We start from the raw sequence: 21465 nt of genomic DNA, 5'->3' as shown, positions 1-21465 counted from the left end.
AGGGTACTGATTTCCTGGAACATACTAAGAAATTAAACCAGCTTATGCAAAACTATTTTAAGAGAAGCTGATGGACTGGATGACAGTAGATTTGATGCTCCATCCACATGTGCAGTTAACCCTGCACAACACAAAGCTAGGGACAGAATACTTGAAAGGTTAAATTTCCTGCTTTCATAACATTGACTACGTTTCTCCTACAGCCCCACCATTTCAGCTCCAAACAACATAAAAGAATGGTCAAATGACACAGGCACACCTGGCAACTGTACTTCAGTAACACAACACATTTTTACAGATCATTCCCTTGCAGTATCAGTGAAGGGGACAAGTAACATGCAGTCCGATATATGATTATGTGATTAGTATGATGACATATATGATCAGAGTCCCTTCCTTGTATTCAGCTTCTAGCCTGGCATTCCTTGCTCCCCCAGATATAATGTCATATGCATTAAAAGCTTTATCTAGCTGACTAAACAGTCTGATTATTTGAACAGAAGAAAGTCCTTTACTGTACCCACTCTTAACTTCTATGAAAAACAGTGAAAGAGTAATTACAAATAAGCACTGAGTTCTATAGAAATACTTGCAGGCCGCAGTCTCTTCTCTATCAAAGCACTGTGCACTGAATACTGCAACTGTAGTACTACACAAAACCTTCAAAGTATCTCCAGTATTGTAAGAACAGACACTGTCCAAGTTTTATCACCCCTACCCAAAGAAGGCAGAATCCGTATCTAATCTTTACTCAACATAAAAGGGAGAACAAATTATTTACCTGTAACTCAATCCTCTGACAAACTTACTTCCCAGAAGATTTTGAATAGTCACTCTAGTTTCTTCCAGCAGGTTTTTAGCAGCTGAATCTCCTACAGCAATAGCAATAATGCGACCAGGACTCCTATTTTTCAGTAAGTTCTGGAGTTTCAAGCTTTCTTCCGAAAACTCATGAGTATCAAACTTCAGCACTTCCAAAACGCTCGCCGTGTCCTGATCAATCACTCTCACATTTAGTCCTCGGGAAAAATTCTTTTTAAATGCGTAATGACCACAGGCCAGCCCTGAGAAATTCACAGACTTTGACAGAAGAGTCCATGATAGCTTCTGTTGCCCATGCAATTCCAACGTTCCTTCAGGGCCCACACCAATAAACTTTTTGCCAAATTCTGACACATCAGCATCTTCATTTGACTTCCCATACAAAATAATAGTTGCTTTGGATTTATAGCGGCATTTCTCTGCTCCAACATGAAGCATTCCACCATCCTTTATCAGGATAAAACGAGTTCTCAAAGTAATATTTTTAGAACCATCTTTATCATCACCAAAAACAAGTAAACCTAAAGGAAAAACGCAAATATATAAAAATATATATAGGTTAAATCAATTCTGAGATAGACTTGGAGAATTAAGATCTGCAATAAGAGCAACGGAACAATTAAGATTTATTTTTCCACACCAATTAAATAAGCTACTAAGCTTACAAATACATTTATGAATATTTAGGAAAATAACTTCTACTTTATACTGTCTTTGTAAAATGGCTAGCATACCATGTTTGCCATCAGAACATAACAGGATTCCATACTTGGAAAGCTACTACACGAGTCTAATTTTACTATATCATACAGAAAACCATGCCATTATTCTCAGTGACAGACTTGATAGTGTTCATTCAAGCTTTTTAACATCTGGTACATCTGGCCTGGCAGAAGGCTGAAAAGTGGAAGCAGAATTGTTCAATATCAATATTCTAATGTATTTTTCATGTAATCATAAAAATACAAACTATGCAGTGAAATGAAGCATTTTCCTCATCTTGCCATTTCATACCTCCATCCTGTATGGTTATAGAATGTACTGTAGCATCTGAGTCCAGACGAAACAGATCTCCCTTTTTGATGACAACCTTCTTTTCAGGATCTTTTCCAGGGCTCCAGTTTTTCAGACGAGGATTCTGATCAGGACAATTCTCTGCAATGTAACATGAAATTCATTATTTATTCAAAGTTGGAGTCACCAACAGGAACGCAGCAATGTTGGCAGCATGATGATGAATGTTATTAAGGCAGTCAGCCACCCACAGAGGACTCCTATCTCCTTCTGTGGTTACAGTACTGCAGCAACAGGTTTTCACATTCAAATCAATGCAGCCTAAAAGATAAGTGAGTGATGGTAAAGCTTCCAGGAGTGAGAAGGGATAATACACCAAATTAAATCACTGAGAACCACAAGCACACTGAACTGTCAACATATCTCTTGCTAGGCATCCTTTGTTTCTGCTTTGAAAACTTCTACATCATCTACAAGAGATGAGGAGAGGTAAGTGGCAAAGTCTTAGATTCACAGCAGTTACTCCAATTCCTAGGTATCATACCTGAAATACTAATGTGGCGGTAAGGCACAGAACCATCTCACCTCCCTCAAGGTTACAAGCACCTGTGTGAGAAAGGCTGATCCCCTCTTCCTTTTGAGCATCCCGATCACTTCTTTCAGCATAGATTTGCCAGTATGAGAGAAAGAGGAGAAATGAGAAAAGACATCCTTTGTATATTTGGAGTAATGCTTTACTACTTACAGTAGTTTCCTGGAAGATGAGGCATTTGGATCTAAACTAACTGTGCTTTTTCAAATACCAGGCTCTGAATCACACTAGAGCTGAGATGTACATAATCGTTCTCAAATATCTGATAAAGATTTAGCACTCGCAGGCAATGGGGGCATATGATGAGGCCAGAAAAGGAGAAGTAGCATCAAAAAGTGACAGGGTTGAGTGATCTCAGGTGCAGCTACAGCAGTGTGGTACTTACCACGTGTCCTTTTACAATATGAAGCAGCTGAGTAATGCAGCAGCACAAGAGGTACTATGAAAACAGGAAGTGTATTTCACGGATTTTTAATTTTCTTACAAAATGACAGACAGCAAATATATATATATTGGAAAGAACATAACCAAAAGTTCCAAAGTAAACATGCTAGAAGCTCAACTGAGAGAAATAACTCTCAATAGCCCTTTCAAACAAACCTTATCATCTGGAGAAAAAGCCTCATCCATCTGAAATGAAACCTGGGGAAAAAGACTACTTGCAATAGCCCCTTCTTGCAAAATCTAACGAAAGAGAAACCTACCCACAGATTTAATGCAAGCCATCCTTAGTTCTGCTGACAAAGTTGTTTTCCTTTGCTGTTTCTCTCTCCACATTTAAAATCCTTTCCAACCCAGGAAACCCACAGAAACCAAGATTTGACTGCCAGTGGAAAAAAAAAAAAATTAGCAGAACTGCATGAGGCCAAAAGGCATCTGAAGTAGTAATATTAAAAATAAAAACAAAAGTGGTTGCTTTTTTCTTTTCTTTTTTTTTTTTTTTTTGGGGGGGGAGGGGGGAGTGGCGGGTGGAAGGGTGCAACCTAAGAAGACAGCATTTAAAAAGTGAAACTCAACACAAGCAAAAGCTGAAAAGCAAGAAACTTTGCTGTCTTGCAAGACTGCTGAGCAGACACTGAAAAAATGCAGTTCTGCTGCCTGACTCATGCAGAGTTCAGTAAGCCCCTTCCCTCAATCCTGCACAAATACTGTGAAGAAACACGCACTTCCTGGCTGGTAGCAAAGGGCAGTTCGGGGAAACCATGAGTCAGCAACCTGCTAATTTCTGCTCAGCATGATTCATGGAGGGAAAAAGATTTAGTAACTGCAAGTTTTTCTGTTGAGTCTCTGAAAGATGAGGTACAGCACAGCAATTCAATAAAATAAAATCAGGGTCTAACTTATCCTATGTTTGAGCAAGGAAGCCATTGGAATTAGAAACGGTCACTCCTGCAATATGAGCATGCTTCTGAAGCACAGCGGATCAACTTTTTGGCAAGAGAACCAGATGTGCTCAGCAAAAGCATTTTGAAATTCTCCCTTAGTAATTGCAGAGGGTTGCAGGGAAACGTCAAATATTTAGTACTTCACCATATGTTACCTCCAAAATTACTGATTGGATTTTACAGACCACAGTCATTGCCTGTGCAGCTAAGGTTAAATGGAAGCAGAAGCATAACACAGAAATTGTTAAGTAGCTATTGCCCTGCCAAATCTAACCACTCATGCTGAATTTTTTTTTTTTTTCAAGTCAGGCTTCTACTTAAGTGCATTTTTGTAAAAAGAGGCCAGCTGCCTTTAGGGTTTAGTTCTTTCTAATAGGGTTAACAGGGAGAAAAAAAAAAAAAAAAAAAAAAAAAAGGATATTTCTGTACATAGTTAAGAAAACAGACAAACAAAAAATACTCCCCCAAAATTCTAGAATCTTTCATGTGTTGGGGAAAGGATGTGAAGTTTGGCAGGAGAACAGAAAGGAAACAGTTCTCAAAACACAGTTAAATAGTTGCTTTCTACCTGCTTAGCCACCAAGTCTGGAGTTCCTAAGGCCTCTGGGAAAAAATGTTCAGTGTTATATTATGCTGAGCCGAAGTTTATCACAGTTTGGCAGCTAAATTTTCTGAGGATCCTGTTTACCCTGGGCAAGCTCCAGCTGAGAACTGCAAAGGCCAAAGAGAACTTTTCCCCCTAAATCTCCATTACTTCTCTTCCTGACCCTGTAGCACAAGCCTCTGGAAATGGGGAAGGAAATTGCATTTCCAGTGCTCTACATGTGTTAAGACCTCCTCAGAAAAAAAAAAAAAAAAGCTGAAAAAAAAGGGGGAAAAAAAAAAAAAAAAAAAAAAGATGATGACAGGAAGATAAAAGCAAGGAAGAAAAAGAAACCAGCTGACAAGCAAGAACAAAAATGCAGACAAGTATCATTTTCCCTGTGGGGAGGGTATGCCGGAGGTTTAGGATTTACACGCAATTACTACTAAGTCTCACATTCCCTACACCGCCTTTCAAACAGCCATTAAAAGCACTGACAATATGGATTTCCAATTAGCCCTTAGCAAGAGCACACCTAGCTGGAACTGGAGCAGTTGGCTTTAATACTGCATGTGCAAGGATGGAGCTAAAGGCATTAACATTTCAACCCATCAAGAGTATTTTGGCAGAACTGCTGCAGTAACACTGTGACAAAATTAAATTTTTTGTCACTTTTTCTCTCTGGTGCCTGGATGGAGTTCCTCTTGCATCAGGACTTCCAACACAGACATGTCTACAGACATGTGGCTTTCCTTTTAAAAGGTAATGCAGGGAAAATTCAGAAAGACACAGTAAAACAACAGATGCTGCAAGCTGAGTGGACTTCCACAGAGAAGCAATGGGACACTGGGGGAAAACAGCCCCATCCTTAGATTGTTTCTCAGCTTCTATGCATGTCATAGCAGCAAAGACAAGAAAATGGTCTACTGCAATATTCTGTATCCTGGTTGAGCCATCAGCTCCTTGCTGACCAGGAGTTCAGTGCAGGAATTCTAAACATCTTAATGCCTCAACCAGCAACAGCAGAGGAAAACAAACAAAAAACCCCACCCCAAAAAGAATTTTCATTTAAAAAACAGGCAAACTCATCTCTTGCATATTATCAGATTTTAAAGTATAGAATGAATATAAATTTACATAGCCTGTGCAGTACAACCTCACTTCTACTGAAACAACCACCAAACCCTACAATCTGAATTAATTCCATGGTGTAAAGTCTTGGTATCACAGTGAAAAGGTTTGTTTTATTTGTTTTGGAGAAAGCTTTTTGTTGTTGTTGTTGCTTTTTTTCCGTCCAAAAGTACTTATCTGTGTCAACAGCCTAAATCACTCTTCAGCCTTCTCTTCAACTTGTAAATGGAGCACTTAATGCACATCTGTGCTCCTATTACAAGACATCAAGATCTCAATATAGCAGCGATCTTCCATTTACAACTTCACAAACATTTATTTTCTTTTCCTCCTCAGTTTCTAGGAAAGCTCAATAACTTCACCTGAGAAGAGATCTCTGCAACCCACCATAAACAGTGCCCCATTTAAGATGCATGAATCCATTTCATACTGCCATCTGAAGTTCTCCACTGGTTATTTTGTTACCTAGTGTTGCACTGACTCTGGAAACAGAAACTTCTGAAGGACTACTCCAAAAGACACTGTGCAGCCTAAGCTTGTGTTACAACAGATAACAGTTTTCAAATTAATAAATCATTTTGGAAACCTGCTTTCTTCCTCAAAAAAAAAAAAAAAAAAAAAAAGAAAAGAAAAGAAAAAAAGAAAAAAAGAAAAAAAGAAAAAAAAAAGAAACCAAACAACCTGCTCTCCAAAGGACACTATCACCCTTCAACTGCATGTCACAGCAGTTAGCAGTATTTGGCAGAAGGGCTGTCTAGTTAGTGAGCAGCAGTGAATCATAACACCTCTTCGTGCTTTACAGCCAGACAATCTGAGAGGCTTTCCAAATTCTGTGAAAGCTGCTCTGCTTTCTAAGACAAGCTGAAAGCTCAGGGCTAAGAGGTCAGAGCTCCTTGCTCAATTTAAACAAAGCATATAAACCATTTGGTATAAACTCATAGTCTTCTACATCTTTTACTTGAACACCCTTCTACTGTTTTCCTTAGTTACTGCTTCAGCAGCCAGCATTTCATTTCACCTATCCTTTGCAAACATCAAAATCCTACGTACAATAATCATGCTCTCACAGTACTCACTTCTTCCTCTCACCAGTTGCCTTTATTTACTGCTTTGCCTTTTTCCTTCAAGTAAGCAAGTCAAATCTTTCACAACAGAAATAAAAGAAGTGCCAATGAAAACAGCAAAAGGAACTGAACTTATCTATAAGCACAGCTTCCATACACACTAAAACTGCAATGTGTTCTATTTCTGCACTCAATTTTTAACGGTATTCTTGATGCAGAATTACTGCATTATGTTCACAGGAACTTCAACTTCTAGGATGACTTTGTGTAAGAACTTACCATCTGGAGCATATTTTGAAGCTATTCCCATAAAAATCCCCAGTGCAACAAAAAGTGAAAAGCTGGAAACAGCAAAGCAAATGAGGGTATTCTTATGTCTGTTGGCTTCTGCCTGTCGGCGGTGCTGTCCCGGTGGTGAGGATGCGAACATGGCCCGGGCTTCTTGTCTTGCAGAGGTAAATTCAGCTGACACATGGCTCTGTGAAGGTGGTGGGGGACGAAGAGGGGCGATTCTCCCCGGGACATACCCAGAAGATCTGTGACTGCTCCCATTCTGAGGCGGAAGGAAAGCAGGGGAACTCCCCCTGGCACCAGTGTCTTGCATGTTATAAAGTCACTGCAACGAGCACACACAGAAAAAAGATAAGAGAGAGGAGTTCAATATACAGTACATTAAAGCCAAAAAAAAAAAAAAAAAAGAAGAAGAAGCAATTTTAAGCCACATGTCTTCTCCTTAATGTGTTCCTTTAAACAGTATCAGTCATGCTATAGCTACTGGTCATTTGCCATGGTGTAACAGTTTGAAACAATAGCATACAACATATCTTGAATAAAATTAAACTTGAAAGGATCTGGTAAGGGAACACAGCACAGGCACAAACCATTTATGTTAGGTATTTTCCAGAGGTTTGTCACAGTCGACTTGCATTGTCCAATTAAGAAACAAGCTGAACAGTGAGAAAGCTAGAAACTCCTTTCTTCTCCACAGTTATGCAAAGAATGCCCAAATGTATTTCTTCTCCATGCAAAAGCTGAACAAGCTCCTCATTGTTCCCCTTTATGGAAGAGAAGCCAAAGTGGACAAGCTTTCATTCCACACTGGAAGCAGCAAGAAGCATGTAAATTTAATAGGTAAAATACAAGACAATTTTATTTACAGTTGAGAAGATGCAACTTATTCAGCACTTTTTATTAACTGAGGCAATTTGGAGCCTACTCCTATCTACGGACAGCGGGATTTGGTTGCCAATAAAGGTGTGCTGGGATTGATGCTGCAGCAAAGTCATCTATGTCTCATTCCACAAAGCTGAGATGTCTGGGCTTGGGCATGAAGACTTAAAGCAATGCGACTGCTCCAGGGCTCTCTACCTACCACCAAGAACTGAGCACTTTCATTCCAGTTACTTGTGTTATTTCTATCTTTTCCTGAAGTAGCCAGCAAGAAAAGCCACAAGAAAACATTCCTTCCCAACCTGCTCCAGCCAACAGTTCTAAACTTCTGCACTTTTCTGCTTGCTTCAAAGGATCCATAACTGCATTCAACTGCTTTCTTAAGCTCTCTGGTCAAATCTGTTACACGGCAAGGAGTATTCACAAAGCTAGCATGATTTTTAATTAACATTTCTTAGGGATAGAGGATTTTTTTACTAGGTTGCTCAAATTTCAACTCACTGAAACCGAATCTTCGAAACCAAATCCTAAAAGAGATTTGAGCATAAGTTAGATGTATTAAATCACAAAATGAATTATGAAAATAAAAAATACCAACAATGAAAACTAAAACTTCCAAATACATAAAGATCCTCTCTTTCATTTACAATGGGAAGTCCGAGCCATGATCTCAAGTGCCAGGCACACTGGTGAAGGAAGAACACTACAACTGCAATCTTCTTCTGAAACATAGCAAAGGAGCCTTTTGTCTCACATTCTGTAAAATCTGACACTCCACTGTTTCCAGGCTAGAGAGCTGTTATTATTGAACTGGCTGGATTACCCTTTCAGGGGAGACAATGCACTGCCAAGATGTATTCAAAATGACAATAAAGGCACTGAAACACTAGCTGGTGTAGCCAGTCCATAGCAAAACATGCCAAATTCTCCAGCAGTGTTCCTTGCACCTGTTTGTTGTAGCAAATTGATTTCCACCATTCTCTTCTTTGAGAAGCTGTTTCCCATACCTAATCCCTTGCTCTCAGACTTCGCTGCCCACTGCTTTATGAGCACTGTGGAACAACCTTCTTTGACCACATGCTTTTAAAACTCAGCTAGGCATCTTTCAACAGTAAGATCTTAATAGTTTCTGTGTTTTAGAAGTGCTGCTAAAAACTTAATACAGAAGGAGCTTTTCAATTTAATTCAAAGACGGTCTTTATGCCTAACTGTAACAAATACTTAAAACTTTTTTGTTGTTGTTTTTTTTTTTTAAGAAAAAGAACATTTTGATCCAACTTTGAGTTTGTTTGAGGTTGGTTTTTTTTTTGTTTGTTTGTTTGTTTTTTTTTTAAATGGTTTGAGCCCCAAACTCCTTAAGCATGGCTAAAGAGCCTTCAGATATGGTGTTTACCTGTCTCACTGACAAACTGACTATATGGTGTCATCATAACGTGAAACATATGGAGTTATTAAGTCATTTAATAGCTCAGTTGCACTAAATCCAAAACACGCAAAGCCTAACTTACTTTCACAGTGTAACTTTACCACAGTTTTGTCAACAAAGGCATCTTTAAATACTGCTACCACTTAGAAGAAAAAAGCCATTTATTACAACAGAGAGTAAAAATGCTTGTGTACCATTTCAAGCATATTTTCTTTTTAAAGCATCCAGTCTTGTTTGCAAGGCCCATTCTGCAAACTGTAAAGAGTTTTATAACTATCCCACATGAGTGCAAACACCGGTCACCCCAAGAACAGGTAGAAAATAGAGCTCAGAGGCACAATCTTCCACATTACAAAATAAAAATTATGAAATGCAGCTGTAACAAAATATCGAGCACAAGAGATTTACCATACGGTTTTCCATTACATGAGGTGTAACCATTTCAACACTTCCTTCCCTCTTCCTGTGCCATTTGAAATTATCTAGCTGCGAAAAAGATCCTCACCCCACAGCGCAGCTGCTGGCTTCTCTTTAAGATGAGCTCAATGATCTGATTCAAGTTACTGACTTTTTTATATTCACTGTGGAAGTGGCACCACACAGATGTAAGTAAAGTAATGAGCCACACAGCCAGTAATGCCCTGGACAGTGACATTATTTGGCTGTACAGAGATAGAATAAAATGCATGGGAGGAGAAAGAAATATGTGTTGGAACTTCAAAAAACAAAACAAAACCCAATTTATTTCAAGTTCCCATTTGCCAGAGTTTTTCTACTTTAAAGCTTCTTTAAAGTAGAAAAACTTGCAAAGGCTTGCCATTCCTCTTTGAGCTGTGCCTATGCTGTCCTCCTTTACAAGCAGAAAACAAAACAAAATAACAAAAAACCAAAGGTCACAGGATCCAATGTGCAGCCACAGACACCAGAGCAAACTGGCTAACCTCCAGGACTCCCCAGGACTTTCCAGTCCCACAGAAGCACAAAGCCTCATGAAGGAGCTCTGAGATACATGTGTCTCCCCCTGATAGTGCAGCCCTGGGCAAGAAAACCACTACTTTGACAAGCCTATTGCAATTGCAGTGAGTTGTGTCACTGTAGTATTTTGCTTTGTAGCTTGTTGCAGTGAAAGTCAAGTTTTTGCACAATACACAGCTGCTTAGCTTACCTACCAATGTGGTAGGGAACTGTCTGTGTAAACCTGCTCTTGGCCATGCCATTCAGGCAGGCTGCAGTTTCACTGTTCTCAATCCTCTCAGCCTTCAACAGAGTATTACACATTATCATCAAATCCATTTTTCACCATCAGCATTCACTCAGGGATGCATATTGGTACAGTCTTCCAGTTCATTGCACCAGGGATGCCTGAAATTCACTAATTCAGCTAGAGGATGACTGTCATTTTGACCCATTACATTGCTGTTACTACCTCTGCGCTGGAACACTGGATGAGATGGTATGCCACCCTTCTGAAAAATGAGCACATCTCCATGCAATCCACATTCCTGCTTATGCATCCCCTCCTGCCGCATCAGCAAGCAGGTATGTACTTCTGGTATTCATCATGCCCCCCAGTCTAGTCCAAACCACCCTAAAATAAAAGTCTGTTTTGCATAGAAGCTTAGTAGAAGAGCAATTACATACAAGTTTGTTCTGCCAACAGAGCACCTGAGCTGCACAGATAACAAACTCCAATACACATCAAAGCAGGCTGCAACATCTCCAGGGCCCTCATGTGTTCCTTCACTTCTTTCTACTTGTGCCACACTGCACACTCATATGAACCTACGGGAAAAAATCTAGGAATGTACATGCAATCACAAGACAACATTGGGTTCTCCTGAGGCATGAGCACATGCTCAGAAGCAAGTGGCATGCTTATCTGTTATTCAGGATGGGGCTAGTTTCATGAACAGGAACTGTATTATTCTGCACTTTTCACATTAGCTAACATCACTCAAAAAGTGAGAAACACACCAAGTTATTTCACACTTCAGATGTGAAATAAGCAGCATAGCAAAGCATGTCATATTTGCTATGAAGCTCCCCTGTCACCGAATCTTCTCAAAACTTTGTAAGCAAAGTAAGCTAACTTTCACACAGAGGAAAGAAATTAACGTTTCCTTTAAAGGACATCTTACGGATCATACGAGGAACAAAACAGAAAGGAAGCTAGAAGAAATTCCACTTCTGTTGTTCTTGGCTATGAAATGCTACCAGTTGCAGTGCTGACCTATTTCCACATGCTTTAATCTCAGAGTATGCAACTGCTGTTAAGTAAAGGACCAAGGAAGAGTGGGAAAAAAACCACACACTGAAAGAATAATAGTATTTCCCCCTGTAACACAGTGCCATATTGGCTGCTTTCTTGGCACAGAGACCTGACTGGTGCAAGATCAAAGGGCAGCCAGAAGCACAAGAGGGGCAAGGAGCCCTACTAGAGGGTTCATGAGCTACAATTACCAAACAGAACATGCTGTAAATTTCTGAAGTACAGCGCACACACACCTTCACAAATCTCCACGATGGCCATTAAACAGCTACAGATATACGGATTTCAGGGAAAAGTTTCAAACATGTCAGAAAGTCTCCAGTTCAACATGACTTAAACTATCCCTTAAGAAAAAAGGCTAGGCCACAGGAGGTGCATCCTCTATGATCCACACTGCCTTCTGCTGCCTTGTTTCAAATATTAAGCCTATGCACTCTCATAACACACAGCTCATTTATAGGAACCTACTTTTTCACAAAGATGTGCAAAAGCGTACAGTAAAGTACTACCACAGTTCAGTAACTGCAGGAAATCACAACAATGTCAGCAAGAGCCTGAAAAATCACTATTGACTTAAACTGCAAAAGCTCTACACAACTTCTGTCACACACTGCTTGCAGAATGCCACCACCACTGAGTCTACTTCCCTGACCAACAATTTCAGAAGAAAATTAGAAGACAAACAGCAACACTTAATGAGCAACTGAGATATACAAAAGGTAATAATTACAAAACTTTCTATGCAGTAAATAACATCGACTCAAATGTTCTTAATTTCCAGTGCAGGAAATACTGATTTTTACTCTTTTTTTTTTTTTTTTTTTTTTTTGAGGGGGTGAGGAGTATGAGTAGTACACAGAAAATGTGCAAAATTAGATGATAAACAAACACAAGCTGAGAACACACTTCTAAAAACAAGCCCTTCCAAAGTACAGATCAAGAGACAGTAGTACAAGAATGCACAATATCTAGAATATAATACAACATGCATAGATAGAAACAATCGTTACCAGCTCAACTAGTAAAATCTTTTAAATACACAAGTCCTTCTATGCTTTAGATCCAGCTCTATACAAACTTCTGGTGATATGCAAAGTAATTCAGTAATTATCCATGGATTAGAAAGGGTGTTGGGGCAGAGAGGATGTTAAGAAGACTGCTTCCCAAAGGGGACACGGAGTTTGTAGTGCATTGAATACATGTTTCACTGTAGGAAAGAATACAAAACTATGGTATGCCAACTGAAACTGCTCACATTTACAGCTTACAGCAGGCACGTCCAGCCCTCAGCCTGCAGGCCACATGTAGCCTGGCCCAGTCCACCCTGCAGCCACCCACTGCCCCACACCATCATGGTGGCTGCTCTTCCCAGCAGCCCAGCCTGGCCATGGGCACATGCCCATTGCTCACAGCAACAGAATATCAGTGGGTGGTGGGCGCTGTCTGGGCTGAAACCAAGACAGGGGGAGGGCATGGTGCAGTGCTAAACTCAAGTGATGGCAAATACTCATTTGCACTGTGGTACACTGGCTAAACACAGTCTTGTGAACTGCGAAAAACATGCAGCCGTGCTTTCCAATTTGATAAAGGGATCTGAGAATGAGTTTCAAGATTGTCAAGAAACACACATTTTCTGCGACTCCATTTTAAGTCAACATAAATACATTACCTGACAATTTTCAAATACATTGTGTAGAACTGCAAACAAAATCTGAACATGTCTCCATGTCTACCAGACCTTTACAAGCCCCCTCTTACCAAAGAAAAATACCCCTCACTGCACAATAACTGCTTTTAGCAGTATGCACATTTGCAAACAACAGTTTTCAAGGATGAAGTACAGGAAAAGTTCATTAACACTTCTGATGAACACTTTTAGAGTTCACTAAGAACTGCAGCAATTGCTGCCAAACCAGACTGATGCATTAGGTTCACAAAAACAAGGTCCCACTAGTTTCATGTTTTTGTGGCACTTTTATGCCTTAATTTAAAAAAAAAAAAAAAAGGTAATTAATTAATTAAGGTAATTAAGCCCCCCCGGCTTTCTTTACTCTACAATAAAGGTGTTTCTTTTCTCAAATGACTATTGGGCACACTTTTGTCTTTTTTCCATAGCTTGTGTGAATGTGCTCTATAGCAGTCACTTGGTTTCATGTACACGGTTGCCAGGAAAGCACATGACACAGTGGATGAAATGCACATTTCAGAAAGCCCATGTACAACATTTAGAGATTTTCATAGTTTTGAGACTTCAGGGACATAATCTGTCTTCTCCACTGCCTACACACCAAACACTGTCCTGCAAACACTCACCTGTTCTTAACAGATGCCAAGACATACCTATTTTTAGTTTGCTCTAACACACTTATCCTTAGATGTTACATCTCACTGAATCAAAGAACAAAAGCCAGAAGCCACTGTGGTCCATGCATCTGAAACAATGTCTAATGCTTACAATGACTTCAATTTTGTTCCCTTTGTTTCTGTTTAACATGGTTAATCTTTATAAATTATTTGCAGATTGGGGAATTCTATTCTGTTTTCCATTTACTGTTGTTAAAATAGAAATGTTTGACTGGAATAAATCTTTCAGAAACCCCCGTTTTTTTTGTATCTTTCTGAATCTACCAGCGCCTCAATTACAGAGGTTCCTGCAAAGTGCAGTGAAAATACTGCATGCCTGCTACAAAAGACAACGCAAAGGGAATAATTTCTGCCATGTTCCTCATTTTCAGAAAGGAAAGGTTTAATAATTAGCATAGGGTATCAAGAGTGGAGATTTGCATTTTGATCACACATCTGTCATTAGCTTGCTGTGTGAGTCACAGCTCATTTGGGCCCTGAGTCTGTAACATGAGAAAAAAAAAAAATGGTCCCTGGCTACACAGGGATGATGTGAGGCTTCTTTTACAGAACACTTTGGTCTCCTTCAGCTCAGCAACATATCCCAGCACAAGCTTACTTCTAAGCAAACAAATATGTCTGTTCAAGTCAATGGCATCCATGTGAAAGTAACTAATCTGCAGCATTCACCTTAGGGAACCTGAAGAGGATGTTGGTGGAAGAAAATTAAAAACAAAGCAAAATAACTACTTTTTGCATTAATTATAAGAAGCTGTATTTACAGATATTCACAGTGTCTGGAAGAAGAAACATCACTGAAAACTACTACATCTTAGGATACCTAAAAAGATAAATCTCTGTAATACACTCCAGAGGAGCAAATTCCAGCTCTGGAGATAGCCACTAAATGGCTGATGAAATTGATTTCTGGTCCAGAGGAGGAGGGCATCTAATTCCTTCTTGTCAAGCATTCTGATTGAAGGATCCTTAAGAATCAATAAACACATATGAACAGATATGGCAGTACAAAATATGAAACAGAGTGAGGAAGGTGTCATCCTTACTTCCAGCTTTGGTCAGTAGACATACATGCCCCAGGAAACTCCTGAGTGCATTGCTAGAAGCACTTAATAATCAGCGACCTTTCATATTTAAATTCCATCTACAGCACTAATCAGTAGCACAGCATGGTCTCTTCCATGATTGTTTCTGCATTTCTTTCTTGCTCCTCATGTTGCTTTCTCTCTCAGCTAAAGCTCTACGTGTTTGTTTTCCAAAATCACATTTCAGTATCTTATATACCTTCCCTTGTTCTGCTTACTTGAAAAATTCTCTTTGCAATTTTTTTTTTTTTTTTTTTTTAAAGCCATCCACCAGCCACAAAGGAAACAATGCTGGCTGAGAAGTTGCCACCCCACAGCTGAATTACTGTAGCTGCACACTCACATTCTTTCAGAGCTGCCTTGCATTTCTATGAGCCAAGGAGTTTGCATTAAAAGATGATTAAGCTAAGGGCTCCACATCACATCCACTGAGCAAACAGCTCTGACATCAGCACCTCTAGGCTATTTGATCCCCCAAAGGATTCTTCATCCTGTAAAACGATGACTAAGAGGATATATGACAGAAGTCTACACAGTCTGGAGCAGCACAGAAAATACAAATGACACTCTTCTAAATGGGAAAAAGAAAGGGGGGTAGGGGAGTTAGAAGATGTTTCTGAACATGACCCTGTATTGCAAGTTTTGGATTTTAAGAACTTACACAGGTTCAAAAAGTGGTCAAAAATGAGAAGCCAGTCAAGGACAACTGCACAAAGAGCTTCAGAAGTTCTCTAACTGAAAGCTGCGTCATCTATTACTCACTGCTATCAGACATCAGGTAATTGTCTGGATGGACATTGCTCTACCATGACACACAATTCTTCTAAATTTCAGAAAATAAAAACTTCTTCCATCATTTCCCATCTGTACGATTCACACAAGAGTGTATGGGATGCATCAAAGGAAAAGCAATTTTTTAAAAAAACAAAACAAAGACTTTAATCCACTACCAAGAATGTGTTCTGCTGAGCTGGTAGCTGCATTCATATTTTGAATTACTGTGGTAAATTCCTTTCCAGGGAACTCTAAGAACTTTGCATCCAACAGCCAAGCCTCACAACATCCTGCCAGGTGAAGCCAGGCATTCTGCATGGCTGCACTACATTTTTCAGCCCACAGTGCCAAAAAAGATAGCAAAACTACCAGCACACTCCCTTTTGTCAACCTACTTCACAGCAAAGGAAGAACATCAGATACAAGTCTTCAAGCATGCATCCTCTAACATCTTGAGCATTTCCTTTCCCTATTGGCAAGTATATCACTTTTCTCCCTCATATCTTTCTTCAAGGTTTGCCACTCCTCCCCCTTCATTTCCTTTCTCCAAGAAAACACTTTTGTGGATTTCTGAACCTACATCTACAAGCAGTTCATTCCCATCTGTCTTACCAAAACTGCCTTCACTACATCAGCAGAGAAATACTTCTAACTAAAAATGAAGCTTGAAATGGATGAAGTCTAATTGTGCCTTGATTCCAAATCAGAACTATACTCCATAAGTTATAGATTTTAATCTTGTTCTGACATACACTTCGGGTGACTTTAAAAAGTTGCTTTGCTAATGCAAAGAACAAACTGTTGATATGCTTCACACTGTGCTCCCAACAGTTTTGAAACACAAAGAGGGACCCACCAGATAGTAAACCTCCCACTGAGTGCTGTCAGCAGTTTTTCAATCAGAACAGAAGCAGGCAAGGTGGTGGGAGCAACCCCCTGGGGATGAAGGCTGAAGAGCTCCCCTGTCCCAGAACACGGGAGGGTGCACCCTGCCCAGCTCCAGCTGCAGGTGGTGGCTGGGGGAGAACAAAGCAGTACTGCAGCTCCGAGACAGCGCTCTGGAGCATCACTTCCTCTTGTTTACAGGTGGGCATCACTGAGGCCTGAGCAGTCCCAGCACCCATTCTCCTTCCCTTACCAAGGGGAAAAACAATCTGCAGAGTTGCGCTCAAAATGCACAACAGCAATATGTGAAAAATGCTTTTTGCATACCTTCCTATAGTGTACTGCAAAGCAAGGTAACAGCTACTCTTGGTGTTAAAACCAAATCAGTAAGTTACTATATTCTTCTGCAGCTGAAGAATGTTTCTAGTCTCAATTGTATACAGCGCATGGGCACCTATGCACCTCTTTAATTATCAGAATGCTGTTACTGGGCATTTCACTCAGACTGAAAAGCATCTGCCCCAGATGCCATCCCTCCCATACCATCCCTCACCTAAGCAGGAACCCCCAATCCCTTTCCACGTACAAGCCATTCACATGCATCTCACACAAGATTTTCAGAACTTCAGGCTATAGAGCACATAAGCCCCACAGCCTGTTTGTTCCCAGGATGCGCAGATCTCATCATGCTCTACCTATTTTTATAACCATGCCTTACAGGACAAACAACCTTTTTGTTCCCCTGCCCCGTGATCTGCTTCATCAGTGCAGAACTGTGACCTGTGTCACCAAACGGTACCTGTTCCTGACACACAACAGTCACAGCCTTTAGAATATCTTGCAGGCCCAGCCAGAAGCAGCACTGTTGTTTTCCCCACGCTGTGGTCAGCGCTTAGTCCCCACCAACCACACCAAGTATGGTGGGCTTAAAGTAATTAAAACAAACCAAAAAGTCCACATTTCTAACAGTGCTCAGCACAGGTAACATTAAAAAGATGCTTTGTAGTGGATCCTTTACAAACTGAGACTGCTGGTCCTCCTTTTTCTGCTTTTTGTTTGTTTGTTTGTTTCTTCTTTCACCCCTCTAAGTTTTTTTCCTTCCTGGATTCATTCTTAACCACGGCTATTGCCTGCGGTTTATATAAAACTTACCCCTCGTGACGCTTTGCCCGGATCAGGCCCAGGACACAATAGAGTCAACAGAGCCGGGAGCACTGAGCCCGACACACCCGACCAGGCAGATTTCACTCTGCCAGAGGCGGTGCACAGGATCCCCGCAGACAAAGCACCTCTGCAAGCTGCACGCTCTGCAAAAACAAAGATGCTCCTCACCTCTCCACCACCCCACCGCTGCCCATGGGCCATTCCGCACCAGTAACTCAGACGTGCTCTTACAGATCTCCTGTGCTGCATCAAAGCCTGACTGACTCTATTCTACAACTGCTTTATCTTCCTCCGTGCGTTATCTTTGCAAAGACTCGGGTATGGTTTCATCTTTGTATCTACAGGGGAATGTCTAATCTCTCCGGTTTTAAAGAAACCGCGCCCCCAGTTCACCTTTAAGAAGCAAACAAGAACAGCACCTTCAGCACGCGCCCCGGGCATGAATGGGGCACGTCTGGCGCCGCACGCCCGGCAGAAGGGCTGAGAAAAACAACGCCTACTGCTTTTCACGAGCCTCTGGGCAAGGAAAACACTCCCGGGTTATCACGAGCAAGAAAGGCAGCCCATAGCAACCTAGACGCCCAGGGACGCCGATCAGTCGGCAGCGCTATCGCTGCGCTGCGGGACGCCCCGCTGCCCGGGGTGAACCCCCCCGAGGAGCGTTCGGAGAGCAGCGCCGGGCGCGGGGCAGCACCTGCCGCCGGACCGTGGGGCACATACATCCCCCACACCTGCCGGCCCGGCGGCACCGAGCGTGCGCCCAAAGCCGGCCTCCAGCACGGGCCCCGGCCGCTCCCTCCCCTTCCCCCTCTCCGCGCCGCCGCTCCCGGGAACAAAAGAGGACGGTGCAGCCGGGGCGGCAGCCGGCCCTGCCGGGTTCCCCGCGGTTCCCAGCGCCCGCCGTTCCCGTCCCGCCCGGCGGCGGCTCCCTCCGCCTTAGCCCCGGCGCGGCGCACGCAGTCGCTCACCTGGGCCCGGCGCGGCGGCGCGCTCAGGGCGGCGGCATGGCGCTCCCCGCCCCGGACACCGCGGGCGGGCGGCTCCGGCTGCTCGCCTCCCCCCACGGCTCCCGCCCCGGCTCCCGGCCTTACGCAATTGGCGGCGGCCGTAGCCACCCTCCCCCCGCCCCGCCACCTCGTCGGGGCAGCGATCCCCTGCCCCAAAGGAGGCGGCTGCGCCCCGCCGCTGCCGGACCGCCTCCCCCGCCCCCGCGCCGGGGGAGGAGCGGCGGCTCCCTCCCGCCCCTCGCCCCACCCGCGCCGCGCCGCCGGCCCGGCCCCCTCCGAGCCGCCCGGCGCTGGGCTGCGCGCGGAGCCGCCCTATGAGCCTCGGCTACGGCAACGGGGAAAAGCGGAGCGAGCTTGGAGGTGCTGCTGGGGGAGCGGCTGGGATCCGCGTTTTGCCCTCCCCTGGCCCGAGAGAAAGGTGGCAGCTGGTATCGATACTGCGCTTAAAGAGAACAGAGAATAAAGTAACTTACAGGAATCAGAGCCCGGGCAGCCTCTGGTCCGGGAAAAGAACCGGTTGGAAAATCTGATTCTGGTTTCTGGGAATTTCTTTCTTTCAAAATCTGATTTGGACTATAATTAAAAAATAAAAATAAAATAAAAATAAATCTGATTTCAAGGAACCAGTGCCTCCAGCTGTTCAACACCAAAGAGCAACACAATGGCAGCAGGCAGGCGACGACTGGAGCTGCAGCGCTTATCTCTGCCGGAGACGCAAAGCTCCGGGAGCGCAGCCGCCCAGGTTGTCGGCTTTGATGTGGATCTGACAACGGACCTCTACTTAAGTTTGGGACCTCCCACCGCTTCCAGCGCACTGAGGCTGGGCCAAAATCACTACAGATCAGAAAGGGGAGAGAAAAAAAAAAAAAAGGAAAAAAAAAAAAAAAAGGAAGGGGAAAAAAAAGCCCCGCTCAGACTGTAAATGTTTTGAATGAAAGGATTCTGGAAATACAGCCAACATTTTCCAACTTATTTATTTCCTTGGGAAAATTCCAGACAGCTGGAAACAGAGTGATAACTCATTTACACTCCTACAAACGCTGCGCCGCGTAACCTCAGTTCTAGCGATTTCCTCTTTGTTTACAGCAAGCACATCCTGTCCGCGCTGCTTGCAGCGAGCGGAGACATCTAGCGACCGAGCCGCGCACCGCGGCAGCTCCGGCCGCTCCGGACCTCGGAGGCTGCCTGGGACCCATGGCCCGCAGGCACGGCGGGGGCCGGCACGGCTTGCGACTCGTCCTTCGCACGGAGACACAGCGAAGGAAGCCCGTGGGTGGATGAATAAAGGCGTTTTAATCTCGTTTTGATCGCGCTTTTGTCATGTGTTGTCATTCTTTTTTTTTTTTAATGCCCAAGGGCGCGATTCTTTCAACACGTAAATCGTGCTTTGTTCCAACAAAGGCACTAGCAAACTGAATGTGCACGTTTGCCAGTGACGTTAGGTTTGAAGAACGAGTGAAACTGAAGGTGGTTAATCTTTGCTTAATGTGAAATTCAAATATTTCAGGTGCAAAGCAAACACCTTGCTTAAAGCAAACAAATCAGCACTGCTCTGGGTATCCATTTTACACACACAGTTATGCTTGTCAGTGTGTGCGCTCAGTAATCAACACTCTTTCAGTTATCCTTCTTCATATAATCTGGTATAAAATAATGTTGAACAGACAAATAAAACAGTGCTTCTATTCTTCACTAACATTGAGCAGCACACATCCATTGGGAAGTTATGAGTCCAAAACCAGAAGAAGCTGTTTCTGGGCTCTTTGCTTGTGTAGAAAATTAGGACACATGGACTAGTCTCCAAAATTCACAGCCCAGAACGTGCAGAGATCTCCTTTCAGTCATATCAAGGTTGCTACAAGGGGGTGCAAGGTAGAAACACTTCTATGCATGTACAGTAGCCTGAAGCTCAGTGTATTCTATGCATTACATGCACATCCTGTTAATCTTAGGCAAATATAAGAGATCCTCTGTTTTTACAGCAGATCTTGCAGGATGGTGTTGCCACCCAACAACTACAGTTTGTAAAAGCCATGGTTTCAGTGGCTTTAACAGTATCTATGCCTGGAGAAAATGTGAAGAAATGAAGGAGTGGAGTTTGAGATTGCCCGAGCACTATGAATCTCTGCATCAAAGCCAAGTGACGCAGGGATGTGTTACACCTATGTCTGGTGTGACCTCATTCCTCGTCTGCTTTGGGTGTAAACAGACAAATCCTTGTGTCAAAAGTGTAAGCCAAAGTTTAACAGTAGCAAAAGACAGACTTGGAAGAGGCCATCAATAGGGTGACTATGGTCTAATGATTTCAAAGAAAGAAAGAAAAACATCACCTTCTATCTTTCTAAGCAAAAAGAAATTCCAGTAGGCTGGGGGAACATATCCAGTTACTGCTTGAAGTCATGTCCTATCTCTGCATTCCCACCTGGATCCCCATGACTCAGAAATGTTGCTGTTGGTGTACTGCAGACAGGAGAGGGAATGCACATCCTTCTCTCCTTGTTTAAGCTTTCCTGGCATGCATCCCAGGTACTCTGTGGTATTACCTTTTCCATATAGTAGCCATGTTTTCAATTATCATACTAAACACATGCATTTTTAATTACTTCTTTGGGATTTTAACATACCAGGTGGCAACAAGAAGTGAAATTCGTGAAATAAAGCAAAGGCTGCCAAGCTAATAGTTAACAAAATACAAGGACAGTTTAAAACAACAACAACAACAAAAAGACAAAA

At 42.4% G+C, this 21465-nt stretch overlaps 1 protein-coding gene across 6 annotated transcripts in view; it reads right to left on the bottom strand.

The window, feature by feature from the left end:
• The window catches only part of CEMIP2 (cell migration inducing hyaluronidase 2), a 46738-nt gene extending 27227 nt beyond the window's left edge, over positions 1-19511 (bottom strand). For 2 of the 6 annotated variants that reach the window (XM_015849112.2, XM_085528704.1), the window contains exons 1-4: positions 18694-18831; positions 6871-7207; positions 1837-1977; positions 782-1343 (exon numbers count right to left, since the gene is read on the bottom strand). In XM_015849112.2, coding sequence (XP_015704598.2) covers positions 782-1343; positions 1837-1977; positions 6871-7195 — 1028 coding nt within the window. In that variant the 5' untranslated portion in view covers positions 7196-7207; positions 18694-18831. Of the gene's footprint in view, positions 1-781; positions 1344-1836; positions 1978-3132; positions 3252-6870; positions 7208-7472; positions 7497-17713; positions 17820-18693; positions 18832-19205 lie in introns of those variants that run through there. The other 4 variants (XM_085528705.1, XM_015849113.2, XM_015849114.3 and 1 more) reach the window with 4 other exon arrangements.
• Between the last annotated feature and the right edge of the window lie 1954 nt (positions 19512-21465).

This window comes from Coturnix japonica, chromosome Z (genome assembly GCF_054131305.1).
Source record: "Coturnix japonica strain WE chromosome Z, WE-NBRP24, whole genome shotgun sequence".
In the NCBI taxonomy this organism is placed as follows: Eukaryota; Metazoa; Chordata; class Aves; order Galliformes; family Phasianidae; genus Coturnix; species Coturnix japonica.
Note: the sequence above shows the minus strand (reverse complement) of the source record. Positions and strands in the feature narration are given on the sequence as shown.